This window comes from Miniopterus schreibersii (genome assembly GCF_964146895.1).
Source record: "Miniopterus schreibersii genome assembly, chromosome: 18".
NCBI lineage: Eukaryota > Metazoa > Chordata > Mammalia > Chiroptera > Miniopteridae > Miniopterus > Miniopterus schreibersii.
In genome coordinates this window covers 30709958-30726799 of record NC_138121.1, presented here as the reverse complement: position 1 = coordinate 30726799, position 16842 = coordinate 30709958, and the positions used below count along the sequence as shown (strand labels likewise).

Sequence of the window (16842 nt, the reverse complement as noted above, 5' to 3'; positions counted from 1 at the left end):
CTCTGCTTTTCTTTCCATAGCTATACCTTACTCAATAACGCTCTCTAGGATATTGTGATTTATAGTAAGGAATATACATATTTGGTCTTCTTCCAAGGTTCCTAGCACATAGCTCCCTAAAACCCTTGGCATTTTTTTAAGTAACGAGAGATAAAGTATCTTTTGTTATTCATAACAAACCTCCTTCATCCAAACCTGAGTTTATGTTGATGATTTTTGGAAAGCACCTAAAGATGGAGGCTTGTTGCCAGGGGAACCAATCCTCTGGGGAGTAGAAGGGGCTGGAGGTACAATCAATAAGCCCCCAACAATGATTTAATCAAACCACACCTATGTAACGAAGCCTTGAAAAAGCTCAACAGCCCAAAGAAAGGAGTTCAGAGAGCATCCAAGTTGCTGAAAATATGGAAGTGGTAGGAGGGCAGCACGTCTGGAAAGGGCACAGAAGTTTCATATATCTTCCCACATACCTTGCTCAATGCATCTCTTCCATTTGGCTGTTCCCGAGTTATATCCTTTTATAATTTAGTAAGTAAAATGTTTTTCTGAGTTCTATGAGCTGCTCTAGCAAATTAATCATGGGAACCTCTGATTCACAGCCAGTCAGTAAAAAGGACAGGTAACAACATCCGGGACTTGTAACTGTATCTAAAGGGGAGGGGGACAGTCTTGTGGGAGTGAGCCCTTAACCTATGGGATTCTGATGCTACCTCCAGACAGTGTCAGGAATGACCCAGAATTGCTTGGTGTGGGGAAAACCTCCACCACACATTTGGAAATCAGAAGTGCCAGAAGCGAAGTAGAGTATCCCGAGTAGACAGAGAACAGAAGTTTTCCTAAACACTCTTCTTTCCGTTAGGCCATTTCACGCGCACAAATCCCTCCATGAAACGGAGCCACTTACAGGGTACTCCTGACACATCACTCCTACCATGTAGTCATACATTTCCCTCCCTTTTTCTAAATTTGGAAAATGTCCAAATATACACAAAAGCAGAGTATAACCAAAACCCACGCATCCATCAAAAATCTTTGATAACTACCGACACTGTGCCATTGTTGAATCCTTCTCAACTCTTTTTGCTGAAATGTTTTGAGGCAAATCCCAATCAATCAAGACCTGGTACATGTTCAAACTTCCCAAATTATATTTTCAAATGTCTCTTTTTTTTGGTTTGAATCTCAAGCCCAAAAGGCTCATTTTATTTGGTTATTATATCTTCTCTCTTTTAATTTAGGTACCTTCTACCTAATTTTTCTTCATGCTACTTGACTTGTTGAACAAATCAGATTAGCAGCCTGTAGAACATGCCGCATTCTGTATTCATCTGATTGCTCCCTTGTGGTGGTGTGTAACTTGCTCCTCTACGCCTCACATCTCCTGGAGACTGGGAATTCATTCTAGAGGCTGCATTAGTTTGGTCATCCCCCCGTCCCCCCCGAGAGGGGAGGGGAGAAAAGAAGTACAATAATATATTACAGAGGTGCTGCTCTGTGGTTCTTATCAGGAGACATGATCACCTGGTTGTGTCACAGTCAATAATGCTGAGGTTGACCAACGGATTTGGCTGGGAAAGGGCTGATCTCTCCATCATGAAGTTCTCCCAGGGCCTTTCACCAAATTTACCCTCTACTTCTAAACAGAAGGGTCTCAGTATTACTGTATGTGGTACACTAAAGAATATTCTGTATACTGTATACTACACAGTATACCGTAGAATATACTGCAGTACATTCTAAATACTAGAAGAATCTCATCCACTAGGGCTATCTGGTTACCCTGAAAAACAGTCTGTACTGGAGAAGCAGGAATTTAGCTAAATTTCTTATTTTTCTCCTTTTAATTAGCAATTTTCAGGATAAGAAGTTGGTTGCACAGTGTGTCTTGACAAATCAACGTCAAAGGGTTCAGTCTCCCCAGAGCAGCACATGCCCTCTGGCTTCACTGGCTTCTACCCATGTAGAATGTGCTGGTCAGACAGTAAATCTTGTCTGTTGTTCACAGTGAAGTTTACAGACTCACCCAAATGCCAACTATTTAATTAATTATAGGTTCTTCTAAAGGCTAAAATCTGAAGACAATTTAGATAATAGAGGATTCACCTCAATAAAGGAATAAACCAAAAAGAGTGACTAGAAATTTTTTCAATGCCTGAAAACAGATTCATACAAGCTTTTTATAAAGTGAACTATAGTTTCTGATCAATAGCAACAATTTGGATTTTTATGTAGTTAGGAAATATTTACTCCATAATCTGTTATGGAAAATCTACTAGTCAAAACAAAAAAAAGTAACACTGAATCTTACCTCCAGGCAAGAAAAAAAAAGGAACAGTATGCAAATTTAATTCTGTTAAGGTTAATGAAAACATTTTGAAACGAGCTTCTAATATTTTCCATTACTGTTACTCTACAGTATTTCTGGCATATATCTATCCCAAATAAATGTTAATATGCCTGAATTAAGGTCCTTAAGAGTTAGTGCTCACAAATTATTTCAGTTTCATAGGTAATCACACAGTATACAAAATACATCTGTGAGTGCATCAAACTGAAAGCCAAGGTTCAATTACATAAAGATTTGCCCTGGTTGGTATGGCTCAGCAGGTTGGGTGTCAATCTGTGCACCGAAAAGTTGTCGGTTCAATTTCCGGTCAGGGCATATACGTGGATTGCAGGCTTGATTCCTGGTGAGAGGCATGCAGGAGGCAGCTAGCAGAGGTTGATTTTATGCTCTTACATCGATGTTTCTCTCTCTAAAAAAAAAATCAATAAGCTATTCTAAAAAAAACCTACAAAGATTTGATTTAAAGTCTGCCTGCCCATTTATAAGGTGGTGATACATAGAAAGCCACTAAAAATGCTGGAAGATATAAAACTCCTGGGAGTCCTGTAATTGCCCTGGGCTTCTGGATGCCTGTACTGAGCACCTGCCCAGAGGGCCAAAGTCTCCCAACAATGAGCCCTCAACATACCAGAGCCCTGGAGCTGCCAAGAGATGAAGAAAGCAAGCAAGGGGAGACGTGGCATCACTGCTCACTGCACGAGGACAGCAGATCCTGTCCTGCTGGCTTCCCTTCACCTTCCCTTCAGACGCTGACCTCTTTACCTTTCTGACTTCACCCCTAGTACTCTCCCTTGGGCTCACCAATTCAGCCACAATAGGTCCTCCCTGTTCTTCAGTCAGGGTCACTCCTGCCTCAGGACCTTTTGCACTAGCTGTTCTCTGCCTGAAGTCCTCTTTTCCTGGTTATCAACAGGGCTTACTCCATTCTCCTTCAGGTCGTTACTCAAACGCCACCTTCTCAGTGATGCCTTCTGTCTTATCTAAGACTGCAGCCCTCTTCTATCTATACAACGGGAGGAATTTCTCTCTTGTTCATCACTGTGTCCTGTGCCTGGAACAGTAAGTACATAGTACAAGTAAAGTGTGCAATGGATATTTGTGGAATGAATGCATGAATCACGAGTCTGTTTGATTCTCTTACTTATATTTGCACTGAAAAAGTAATTTTACTTAAGACAAATGATAGACATTTGTAAAAAGAGGTAGACATTTGTAACTTTCTAATAAACAGAAAACCAAGTTACAGGGTTGTCTATAATTCTTTAATATGAACCACATGTTTTAATTGAAAATGATCCTTAGTTATGGTAACAAATTTCTAGGACAAATGAAACTGAGGTAGACAAAATCAAAGAGAAATCAGCCACTCAATCCAGCTAGCTTGACATTTTACAGGAACACTGGAATTAAAACAATCATAAAAACCACTGGTGGAGATGCTTCTAGGCTAAAAAAGATAGAGATAGCTGGTTCCATGCAGTCTACCTCTAAGAAACATATGGTAGCTTGTCAAAGCTTTATACAAAGAAAAAATTCAATAGAGGAAAGCATATTTTTCCTCTTTTTGGCTGGACTGACAGTGTGAGACTTATACAAAGGAAATCCCATGAAATACTTGATTAAGATCCTATTTCTCATTTTTGAAAAAACTGTCCATATACAATGTAAACTTACACATTTTCTACAAATCCAGTGAGGGAAAAATGTCAATTGGCTTGTCCAAAGGTTCTCAGCTACTGCAAGTGTATTCAATGAACCAACCCCTCCACCCCCACACTCCTTTCCCCAAGCCCCATTCTAGATGCAGGGCAAATAGAGCAGCAACTATTGGTGGAAGAGGGTCTCTCAGGCGTTTATACTTAAAAGGTCCTGGCAATTCCTACATCAGGCAGGTAATACTACACCAAAACAGAAGATGACACAGAGGGGAAAGGGAGGTGTCTACAGGAACCAGGAAAGAAATGAGCAGAGCAAATGTTCTGGAAGTGGTAGCTTTTTCCACCAAAAAGAATTCCAATTAGAGGAGTAACTTGCACACTTCTCTCCAATGTTGGTTTTGTACATATTGTGCTCTGCACTTCAAACAAGGGCTAAGAGTGACTTTCAAGCCATGTTGGAAGCAATAATAATAAATGATGATGATGACAACTAACAGGGTACAGAGTTTCACACACACCACTTGCTTCTGATCGTCACAAGAACTCTGGAAGGTGGGTGGCAATTCCATTTTATAGATGGGCAAGCCGAGGCTTAGACAGGTTAGATTTGCTCAAAGCCATTCAGTCAGTAAGAAGCAGAGTTATATTTTATTTTATTTTATTTATTTATTTTATTTTATTTATTTAATTTATTTTATTATTTTATTTTATTTATTATTTTATTTTATTATTTTATTTTATTTATTTATTTTATATTTTATTTTATTTATTTTATTATTTTATTATTTTATATTTTATTTTATTTTATTTTATTTTATTTTATTTTATTTTAATTATTATTTATCCTCACTGAGGATATTTTTTCCACTGCTTTTCAGAGAGAGTGGAAGGGAGAGAGAAACATCAATGTGAGAGAGACACATCGACTGGTTGTTTGTCTCTCGCCAGCGTGCTGACGGGCTGGCAATTGAGCCTGCAACCGAGGTATGTGCCCTTGGCCAGAATCAAACCTGGGACCCTTCAGTCCGTGGGCCAACGCTCTGACCACTGAGCCAAACTGGCTAGGGTGAAGCAGAATTATATTTTAAACCCAGATCTTCTGACTCCATGCCCCATAACAAACTGTCACAGCACTAGTTAACTAGTGAAACACCATAGCCACAATTCATTTCTCTAACAGTTGAGATTGTGAGGGTGAACCACCCAGTATAAGGGGTAAGGTCACTGATGACAGGATTCACATATACCCAGCCTTACCCCAGCAAGTGCAGTTCAGGATCTGTCCATCCCAAATCTGGCTGTAAATAAGGCAGCATTAGAAACATGCTTTGGGCACCTTCAGGGTGGGACAGTTGGGCTGGTACTTTGTCTTAGGTTTAAAATGGTCAAGCATTTGAATAATGAGTTCAGGGCTTTTCTCACCCACAGTCCGGGCTCAGCTCCTGAGTAGTCCTTGACTAGCCAGTGAAGTTCAGCAATGTTAGGTCACACACTTCTTTCCCCAGGGACGAATGTTAAAGAGCCCTCTCAGGGCCTTGCTAATAAAACTTAAAAAGACCAACAGGAAAAAACCCAAATGCCTAGCCAGTCCATCTGAGTTCATGAATATTCTGAGAGAGAGAGAGACACTTATTGGCCCATGGCAGTACATAAATACTAGAAACAACAAATGCTGCTCTGTGGAAAAAGCAAAAATGTTAAGTCTGCAGGCCTACACTTGGCAATCACATTTTAGAATTAACTTAGAAGTCGACTGTTTGAAACTTAAAATACACTCATAGATTCTAAAATCCATCAACAGCACTTAGTTTCCAGTCTAGCCTCCGAAATCCTGTTCACCCCTTTTGTACAAAAACATGGTAGTACTCCAGCTATCCTAATCACTTTTCAATGGGGAAAGCCAAGTCAAAATTCCAAACCACAACAATAATGAACTATTCTCTTTCTCAGCTCAAGTGGTCCATGCTGGCCCCAAGAAAGAAGGGACAAGGTAGGTGCTACTGTGTCTCAGTGGCTTACTAAACCCCTGCTCCTCATGGCTGGTTCATCCTCGGGTTGTCCTCACTCGGGGGACAACAGCCCTTGCCCTGAAGGCTTGGAAGGCAAATGGTCTTGCAGGTCTAACTCTGTCTCTTCCAGCACCTGGAGGCATGGCTTGAAGAAGAGATTAATAAGGCTCAGGTTAAAATAAAAGCCTTCCTTATTTTTCAAATTACTTTTGTCTAAAATTCTAAATAAAGCTAAAAGTGCTTATGTCATTACAGGATGACAGCTGTAACAGTCTGGATCTAATATTGTTCAACAAAGGGCAAAGAGTCCATAACTGCTCTTGCCACATCTCTACCAAGCAGTGACCAGGCACACTGTTGGCTGAACAACTTGGTTCTTCATGTAAAACAAACAAACTAAAGCTGTACATTTGTACATGCACAAATATTTATCTTTTCACGCAGAGACAATAGCCTGGAATGGCACACACCAACTGGTTAGTGGTGGTCACTTCTGGGAAAAAGGATGGGATGAGAGTAAAGCAACAGTTGTGCTTGAATTTCTTTTGAGACGAACATTTTAAAAATATATGCTTTACATGTGTAATTTAAAAAATACTTTAAACTATGATAAGCCATTTTAAAAACACTTCAAAATGACAATTTTCTTCAATATAAAATATGATCATAGAAATAATCAGAAATTATAAATATATTTAGATGGATTCAAAACAGAACCACCCAAGGAAGTTTTACATTTATACTAGCAGGTTCAGCAAGCTACAGCCCACGGGTCAAATCCAGTCAACGGATATGCACAAGGTAAAACTGGTTTTTACATTTATAAAGGGTTATTAAAAAAAAAAGAATATGTGAGAGAGGCCACATGTGGCTCACGAAGCCTAGAATTTATTATTTGCCCTCTACAGAAAAAGTCTGATGACTCCTATTTTGCATCAAAAATACTGTGTCTTTTCAAAAACAGTTTTAAATTCCTCTTGGAAATGTCTTCAGAATCACTTTTAAACACGATAAAAATTAGTTGTGTTACTTAATAGTCTCTCTCTTTTTTTACCTAAACCCACTGCAGTATAAGATAGCCTGTTCGGTCAACTCAATCTTCAGATTTGTCTCAGAAGACTAGTGATTTCCTAAAATCGAATTCAGCCCCAGGATGGGGAAAAGGACACTCTCCTTGCTAATATCCAGGAACCTAACCAATGATATGCTGCTAAAATGTACAACGGAAAAACCAAATTCAGAACTCTCTGTGGGGATAAAAATAATTTTAAAAATTTAGCCTTGGCCAATGTGGCTCAGCTGGTTGGAGTGTCATCCGGGCACCAAGAGGTTGCAGGTTCGATCCCCGGTAGGAGGCAACAAATCAATGTTGCTCTCTCACATCTATGTTTCTATCTCTCCCTCTCCCTTCCTCTTTAAAGAAATCAATAATAAAAAATAAATAATCTAGTAGTGACAGTAATATAACAGATCCCATTTTAATAAATCATTTCTTAAAGGAAGGAAGGAAAAAGGTCATTTTTATTCTGAATGAAATTTGTAGTCTGATCTTCTAACCTAGAGCCTTGAGAGAGGGGGGCGTATTTCATTTTGACTATCAAAGACCCTAAGAAATGCACTAAGAATCAAATGCATCCAGTTGTGAACAGCTGTGAACTTAGAACTGGAAAAATAGTTTAAACATGTAAGAAACTTTCCACATTAAACCAATGGTTCTATATAATGACAATTCACAAATAAAGCTTATAATCATATTTAGAATTCTCAGTCTCCCCTCTGTACTTTTAACAGCATGTTATCTGCAAATTAAGTTACAATTTGAAAACTTAACATAAAATATAGGTTGATCTGTTTGTTTAATAATCTTTGAACCTGCTTAATTTGAAAGGAAAGCAATTCAGAAGCTGGCATACACAATTTTTTGTAAGGAGAGAGCACCCATAGAAAAATGGAGACCATCGTTACGGTGGCTCGGGACAAAGGTACAGCGTTCTCACTCACCCCTGGAACACATTTTCCTACCCAATTATGACACAGATGATACTCTACCTCGATGTCCTGGAGACTGAATTCCTTCTGATCTGTGAAGTTTGCGGCCCCAGCACTAAGCTCCATCAGCATCTTGGCGATCTCAGGCTTTATGGCTGAAGTCAGTCGACTGGCTGCTTCCATGACATGCTCCTGCACATCTTTGAGCTGCGTGGCTGCCTTGGAGTAGTGAGAGTTCCTGAACACAGTGCTGAAGAGATCCGTGAGGAAAGTACTGGCACGGCAGAAGACATTGAGGGCGTCCAGGTACTTGGAGATGCCCTGCTGGATGTCGGCGATGGGAGTAGAGTGGGGCATGGCATGATGGCAGCTGCCTGCAGCGGTCAGACTGCCCAGGGGGGCAGTGGTGGCCGTAGACGCCAGGGGAGCACTCAGTGCTCGGCCCAGCTCGGGCATCGGGTACTGCTGGTGCTGCTGCACCTTCTGCTTGGACCCGCCAAGCAGGAAGCGCCGCTTATAGTCCATTTTACTGTCCTGGGCACTGCAGCAATACATGCGGGAGAGGGAATTGTCCCAGTGACTGTGAGCCAGTCAGGGTTCTGAATCTTTCTTTCCCCAAAACTGTAGCTAGGTATAAAAATAGTGGAGTTCTGAAAATCTAAGATTTAAAAAATGCATTTCCATGAGGCAGGTGACCATGTGATCCAATGTAGATGTGAGAAGGAAAATAGGTTCATATAATTAATATTTTCAGTTTAGGCAGGACCTCTGACAAAAAATAAAAGTGTGTCCAAAATGCTGTATAAGAACTGTCAGCATTCCACTCTCTTAATACAAAGATAGGCTTGCTGAGAAAAATGCTTACATATATTTGCTCTGCAAGAATATTTTGATACTTGTATTTACAATGGCAGAAAAATAACTTAACTTTAAAAAATGTAATATAATGTATCTTCAATATACCAGAAAAGTTAGAACCCAAAAACCTACAAGCTGATCAACAGCAATTTAAAAAGCAGTACAGAATTACTTCACGCTAAGTCCTTAAGAAGGAAAATCAAGTCTCTGCAGAATTTTGACAGAGCCTGCCTGCCAAATCCATTTACCTGGAAAGCTTCTTTTGAATGCAAAAAATTTCCAAATTTCCTTTAATATTTTCTGAAAACAAGTTTTTGATTTTTAAAAAATGGCGTTTGTCATTATAAGTTTTCTCCTTTACTTTTGTTTGCTGAGGTAGCGGTTTCCTTGTAACATTAATAAGAGGTGCTTCCAGACTGGGTTGGCCCTCAACTGTAAAGTCCAAAGCAAGAGTGAACAGATGTAATTGTAAGGCCTCTAAGTCATTTCCTATAAGGGGGAAAATAAGATAAAGTTAGGCAAGTTACAGGGCAATGAATAATTCTGCAACATTAACTACTAAAATGCTATTACCCACAAACATGGGCCACAAATGCATAAGAAATCATATTATAACCTTACAAAAGTAGGTACAATAGTGATGAACTATGATGATGATTGCTAGAAAATTCCTTGAGTTGTAGTACAAAAATAATGCAACAAAAAAAGTTTGATTCCACACCAACAACTCCAAAGCCAAGGCTAGTAACTGATACATTGAGCAAGGCCTGGACTCATGTTGACAAGTATAGCACCCACAAAACTTTAAGGGGATTTGGGAAAGGGAGTGATGAGCAAAGACTGAGAGAAATCTGGAAGGTTGTTATGAAGAAAATGTTGCTTTGATGTAGGTCTCAATTGTAGGACAGATTGTGACAAGTACAAAAGGGATGTGTGGGGCTCATCAGGTGAAAGGACCACCACTGCAGAAGCCCTAAAGCAGGGTGACACAGGGCCTAATCAGCGTACTCTGCTGAACCAAAGTGCAGCATACAGAAAGACAGAGCCTGGGGAGGGGAGTGGCTGGCAGGAGGTTTACAGACAGGATTCTTCTCATCCTCACTCAGGTACCCATTTCCCCTCTGAATTTTCAAGGGAAGCCTGGCAGAGTGTGCCAGCCTTGCACCCTGGGATAGCTTCTGCAGAATCCCTGGCTCAGGACAGGTTCAAATAACAATGTCTGGACATTTCTAGTTGTAGTTACTGATACCTACAACAGTGAAGCAGCGTAAATCTCACATAGCTAACACCAGGGTTCATACTTGCCTGAACCATTTGTTCTCCCAAACATAATAACAGTACAAATATACTTTACTGAGTGTTATATTTAGTCTATATTAAACTTTCAACTTGTATGATATCTGTATATAGTTTGGTCTACTTATTGATAGCTGGGTTGTTCTTTCTTTCTATTTTCCTTACTTTGTAGATAAAAATAAATACAAGTCATACTTTATCACTCATCATGGCCAATATACTATGTCTCCTTTATGGTTCTGTGATCCCATAAAGAACTGAAAAGGTAAGTATGTTAAAGAGCAAGAGATGAAAAAAGTGCTATGGATACAAACACATACTCTAAAAGTATAGCAACCCCAACCCAGCTAGCATGTAAATGAAACTAAACTGGTCACCAACTGCAGCTCTGTGTTCAAGAGAATCTTCACTCTTAAGATCTCATAAACTTTTCAAGAAACAACATATCAAACAACTACTTATAAGAACCATGTCCCCAAGTGTTCTTTCTTTCAAATTCATGGCAATAAAGCAACATATCTATCCCTACCCAAGTGCTCCATTATAATCAGTGTGGCTTTACAAATTCTGATGTACATACACAATAGAAGTGCTCAACAGGAATGGTGAAGGGGGAAGGCTGTTCACATGAACACTGTGTGCACTGTGAGGGAGAACCATCGCCTTGAGTTGGCCACAGGGAGTCTTGAGCAACCCTGAGCATTCCTTCTTTGTTCTGTGTTGTACACCAGTGCCTCTGGCTCTGAGAGCCCACCCCCATTACTCTGCCAAATGGTCCCAGAAGGCCAAGTAAGAACCATCTACTTACCTAATTTTAAAAAAAGCATCATAAACTTCTGTTTTTACTTTACATGTTTCCAAAGTTTATTTAAATGAAACTTGCAATGCTGAAAAATATACTACTTCACCAAATTCAATGCAACCTCTATAAAAATTTGAACCACCTTTTTTATAGAAACGGGCAAGCTAATCCTAAAAATCATATGAAAATGCAAGAGAACAAATATGGAAAAAATATGTTGAAGGACTCAGACGTCCTGATTGGAAAACCTACTATAAAGCTATGGTAATCAAGACAGTGGAGTACTGGCATAAGATATATATATTTTAGAATTGAGAGTTTAGAATAAACCCATATATCTATGGTCAATTGGTTTTAGACAAGGGTGGCAAAACCATTCAACTTGAATAGTCTTTTCAATAAATGGTGCCGGGCCCAGCTGGCCGTGGCTCAGCAGTTGAGCATTGACCTAGGATCCAGGCGATCAGAGTTCGATTCCCGGTTGGGGCACATGCCCGGGTTGTGGGCTCAATCCCCAGTCAGGGGCGTGCAGGAGGCAGCCGATCAATGACTCTCATCATTGATGTTTCTATCTCTCTCTCTCCCTCTCCTTTCCTCTCTCTGAAATCAATAAAGACATATTTTAAAAATAAAATAAAATAAATGGTGCTGGGACAACTAGATATCCACATGTAAAAGAATGAATATGGCCCGGCTGGACGTGGCTCAGCAATTGAGCTTCAACCTAGGATCCAGGAGATCATGGTTCAACTCCTGGTCAGGGCACATGCCTGGCTTTCAGGCCTGATCCCCAGGTAGGGGACGTGCAGGAGGCAGCCAATCAATGGCTCTCTCATCATTGATGTTTCTCTCTCCCCCTCTTCCTTCCTCTCTCTGAAATCAATAAAGATATATTAAAAAAAAAAAAAATACGGACCTCTATCTTATAAAAATTAACTCAAAATGGATAGACTAGAAGACCTAAATTTAAGAGTTAAAACTGTAAAACTCTTAGGACAAAAACATGTGTAAATCTTTGTGATATTTGACTAGGTAATGGTTTCTTAGACATCACATCTAAAGCACAGACAAAAAAAGAAAAAATAGACAAACTGGACGTCATCAAAATTAAAATATTTATACATCAAAGGTCACTATCAAGGTGAAGAGACAACCCACAGTATGGGCAAAAATATTTGAAAATCATACATCTGTTAAGGGTCTAGTATCCAGATTATATAAAGAACTCTTAAAATTCAACAATAAAATGACAAATTACCCAATTAAAAGATGGGCAAAGGATTTGAATAGACATTTCTTCAAACATATAAAACTGTCCAATAAGCAAATAAAAAAATGCTCAACATGATTAGTCATCACGGAAACACAAGTCAAAACCACAGTAAGACACCATTTCACACAACACTAGCATGGCTACAATAAAAACAAACAAAAAACAAAATAGAAGTGTAGGAGAGAATGTGGAGAAACTGGAACCTTCATACATTGCTGGTGGAAAGGCAAACTGATGCTGCCATTGTGAAAAGCAGTTTGGCAGTTCCTCAGAATGTTAAACAGAGAATTGTCATATGACCAAGCAATTCTACCCTTTTTAATTGGGGGTTTTTTGAGAGGGAGAGGGGGAAGGAGGAGAAGAGAAATGTCAATTTGTTGTTCCACTTATTTATGCATTCATTGGTTGCTTCTTGTATGTGCCCCCACAGGGGATCAAACCCGAAACCTTGGCATATCAGGCCAATGCTCTAACCAACTGAGCTAACACGCAGGGCAAGCAATTCTACTCTTAAGAAACCAGACACACGAAGCCACATATATGGTATTGATCCCACTGACATGAAATGTCCCCCATAGGCAAATCCACAGAAACAGAAAGTAGATTTGTGGAACAGGGAGTAACTGCTAATGGGTTTCTTTTTGGAGGTAATGACAAGATTCTGAAGTTGGATAGTGGTGATGGCTGCACAACTCTGAATCTACTAAAACACATATATAGTATGTGACTTATATCTACATAAAGCTGTTATTTTTGTAAAATTATTTCCTCTTTCACTGCCATTTTCCTTATGTAACTTATTTAACAGCAAAAGGCATATAATTCCTTCTTAAATAAAAACAAGTACCTAAAAATAAGTTTTCCAGGGATACCTTTAATATCAGACCTAGTCTCCTTTTCATATTCAACTAGAAGTCTGTTAAATGCTGCTATCCAGAGCCTGTCCAGTAAAGATCATCTAATTTAAGCCCTTCAATTTACAGATGAGTGGGGGGGGGGGCGGGGGAGATTCCAGGATACTATATGTCTTGCATAGACCACATGGTGTCAAAATCAAACTTGGGTATATTGAGTCTCAGAACTTCAAACACATACATAAATGTTCTGTTCTGAACTACCCAGACTGGAGACAGATTAACCTAAACTGCAGTCACAAATCCTTAAATGAGTGGCCTAATCCATAGACATTTCTTGCTCACATTAAGTTCAATGTGGGTCTGGCAGCCCTTCTTCAACTTGTAGGGGCATCATTGGAACTTGTGTTTTCCAGAGTCACCTTAGCATTAAAAAAGAAACTCATACCCATTCTTTACTGCTTCCCACTAAAGTGACACACATCATTTCTGCTCAAAGTCCTTTGGCCAGAATTAGTCCCTCAGTGCCAATGTAACTACAGGAGAGGCTGGGAAATGTAGGGCGACATATGGAATAATAAGAAAGCATTATAGTTGGCCACAGCTGTCCACCAAGCTCAGATGTGTGTTGCAGCGTTCTGTGTATTGCAATACAGATGGCTGTACTGTGATGTGGAGGCCCCCTCAGTTGCTTTCCAGAGGCCAGGTGATTCTTACACAGGCTGCTCCAGGACGTGGTTTTTTGTTGTGTTATGTATGCAGAGTGAGGGGGTGAAGTCTGGGGAGGAAAAGGTCAGATTCCTTTGAGAAATTGATGAAAGAACACTCCTTACTCAAATACATATCCAAAACATCAAAGTTTCCATTCATTTTTGGTCCTGGAGCCCAGGTGAAGAACCACCTGCCCTCTATACTCTCTGTGCTTCCCTTCCCCTACACAGAACTGCAGGAAACAGGTGACTTCGTGAAAACTGAGCCTCACTTTCTGCAACTCGTATTGGTCCGACGGGTAACCAAGCAGCGGAGCTGCCTAAGCTCAGGCTAGTGCGTTAAAGGGAACCAAAGGGAAATACACTTGGGACCTTTGCACCCATACCACACACTACCTATGCCCCTATATATTCTCAAGCTGTGGTCCTTAGACCAGGAGCATCAGAATTGAATTGTCCAGGACCAAAGGTGCACCTGCACTGGGATAAGTCTGCCTATATGGGTCATATCAGTGTACAGGGGTGGTAGTAATGGGAACTAAACATGTTAAGAATGAAAACTTTATCTTTTTAATCCTCATCGAGGCTATGTTTTTTATTGATTTTAGAGAGAGAAACACAGACATGAGAGAAACAATGATTGGTTGGCCCCATACACACCCCAATCAGGGACTGAACCTGTAACCTGGATATGTGCCCTGACTGGAAATCGAACCGGTGACCCTTCAGTGCACTGGACAACCCTCCAACCAAGTGAGCCACACTGGCCAGGGCAGAACAAAAACCTTTTTTAAAAAAATATATCTTTATTGATTTCAGAGAGAGGAAGGGAGAGGGAGAGAGACAAATATCAATGATGAGAGAAAGTCATTGATCGGCTGCCTCTGCACGCTTCCCACTGGGGATCAGCCCACAACCCAGGCATGTGCCCTGACTGGGAATCAAACTGCAATCTCCTGGATCCTAGGCCCATGCTCAACCACTGAGCCACGCCCAGCTGGGCCAGAAGGAAAACTTTTAAAGGAAGTTTTTCACAAGATGCCATATTAACTTTATTAAGCCTAGGATGAAAAGAAAGAAGCCAATGAAAACCAAGCATGGCTGAAGGACTTCCCTGATATTAGAATCAGAATACCACTCTTAATGGAATGACTATTAAAATGCAGATTCCTGGAGTACAATCCAAATCTAAAAAACCAATCTTTGGGAGTAGGAGCAGAGAATATGCATTTTTCAAAAGCTTCCCACGTGATTCTGATGAATGCTATACTTTGAGAACCAAAACGCTCAGCTGAAAACCTGCTGAAAGCGACAAGGACTGAGGGCACCTGAGCACGAACACCTGAAGATACTAACTACATGAACCACTTGATGCAACTCAGGTATTTCACCAATATTCCTATTCATTCAAAAACCCAGAAAGGGAACTCCCTAACTCCATGTGATAAATGACTATTTCTGAGAACCAAGGGGCTGGTTGGACAATTAAATGAAAACTTCTATTTGTGTCAGAATTGCTTCTAACAAGACCACGTAAGTCCCCTAGTCAAGCCTGGGATTCTCCTCCAGGAAGAGAGAACAAACTCCTTAAGATGAAAATTGGTTTTACTTTATTTTTAACAGATTCTGATCCTTGCTGTAATTAAAACTAGACAGTGTTGGGTTCAAGGAAATAGTATGGAACTAAAATACCATTCAAATTCTATCATTTTCAAAAACAATACACAGAGAAGGAGGTGACACCGTCTAAGGAGTCTTCATGGTGGTGAGCATAATATTCCGATAAAATACTGTTGGAAACTAAGGTTCATCATATTATTTGCTCTACTGTTGCAGATGACTAGACATTTCTGTAATAAAGTTTTAAATGCACACAAACATGTACCCAAGCACCTACATATATCACTTTAAAAAAAATTCTTCTCAGTGCTTGTCTTACTGTATTTTTAATGCTTCCCCCACCCTGTATTTATCTGCCTGAAGGGATAAAACATGTTCATTAAGTTTTACTGCTGCCTAAGGTTTTCAAACACATAGCAGAAAAGGACATTTAGTACCTGTCGCATCTTTTCGACATCACAATAATTTGCAAAAGTTCTCAGTAGATTAAAACTGAATTCAGATCTGATCACATCACTTAAAACATTTCTTTCCGCAATCAAAGTGATCAGCAATTTCTATTTCAAACACCAAAGAATACGCTACATAACGTTTAAGTAAAGATGGTTTTCTTATATCCATAACTGATAAGATATAAAAAGGGGTCATCCTAAGAAAATCTGAAGAGCTTCCCTTTAGAGAGTACAACGGATAAAAGGTGGCCTCGGGACAGACTAACTGGGTGAGATCCTGGCTCTGTCACTTACCAGCATGTGACCTCGGGCAAGTTCTTTAACCTCTCTGTGCCTCAGTTTCATTGTCTGCAAAATAGATATAATAACAGTAACTACTGTTATTGAGTTAAATAAATTTATACATATAAAGAAAGCACTTAGAATCATGTCTGGCACATATGAAGCACTATTTGTTTGACATTATCATCATTCACACACAGTAAGGCCTTGTTACCTCTGCTTTTCTGGAAAAAAGTTACTGACAAACAAGAAAGGTCTTGTAAATCCCTGAAAGGTCTTGTAAATCCCAATCCCTGAACTGAATAGGAGTCTATATCCTAGGGCGGGCAGCATCACATTTCAGTGAAGTGACAGGTATATTTTGTGAACACAGAGAACAAATTTAAATCCATTTCAGTTATTAAGCCAACAGACACAAATTTTAAATCCATTGCAGTTACTAAGCCAACAGACAAAATGGAGTGAAAAGCAGTCCTGTTGACAGCAATGGTATGGCACAAACTAGCCTCATTTCAAGATGGCAAGCTAAATAAATAATAGTAAAGACATTTGAAAAAGGGAATCACAGCTTAATAATAATGAGAAGGGCTGAGGGATGTAGTCTATTTTAATACTGACCACTTTCTAGAAGATGGAGAGAAAGCAGTTAACTATATAACAAGACCGACCAGAGCAGAGGTAGACACTTCCCA

At 39.8% G+C, this 16842-nt stretch overlaps 1 protein-coding gene across 7 annotated transcripts in view; it reads right to left on the bottom strand.

Annotated features, from left to right (window-relative positions):
* The window catches only part of GARRE1 (granule associated Rac and RHOG effector 1), a 76646-nt gene that overhangs the window by 35550 nt on the left and 24254 nt on the right, over window positions 1-16842 (bottom strand). For 4 of the 7 annotated variants that reach the window (XM_081117916.1, XM_081117914.1, XM_081117918.1 and 1 more), the window contains exons 2-3: window positions 16163-16216; window positions 8064-9350 (exon numbers count right to left, since the gene is read on the bottom strand). In XM_081117916.1, coding sequence (XP_080974042.1) covers window positions 8064-8558 — 495 coding nt within the window. In that variant the 5' untranslated portion in view covers window positions 8559-9350; window positions 16163-16216. The remainder of the gene's footprint in view (window positions 1-8063; window positions 9351-16162; window positions 16217-16842) is intronic. The other 3 variants (XM_081117920.1, XM_081117915.1, XM_081117919.1) reach the window with 1 other exon arrangement.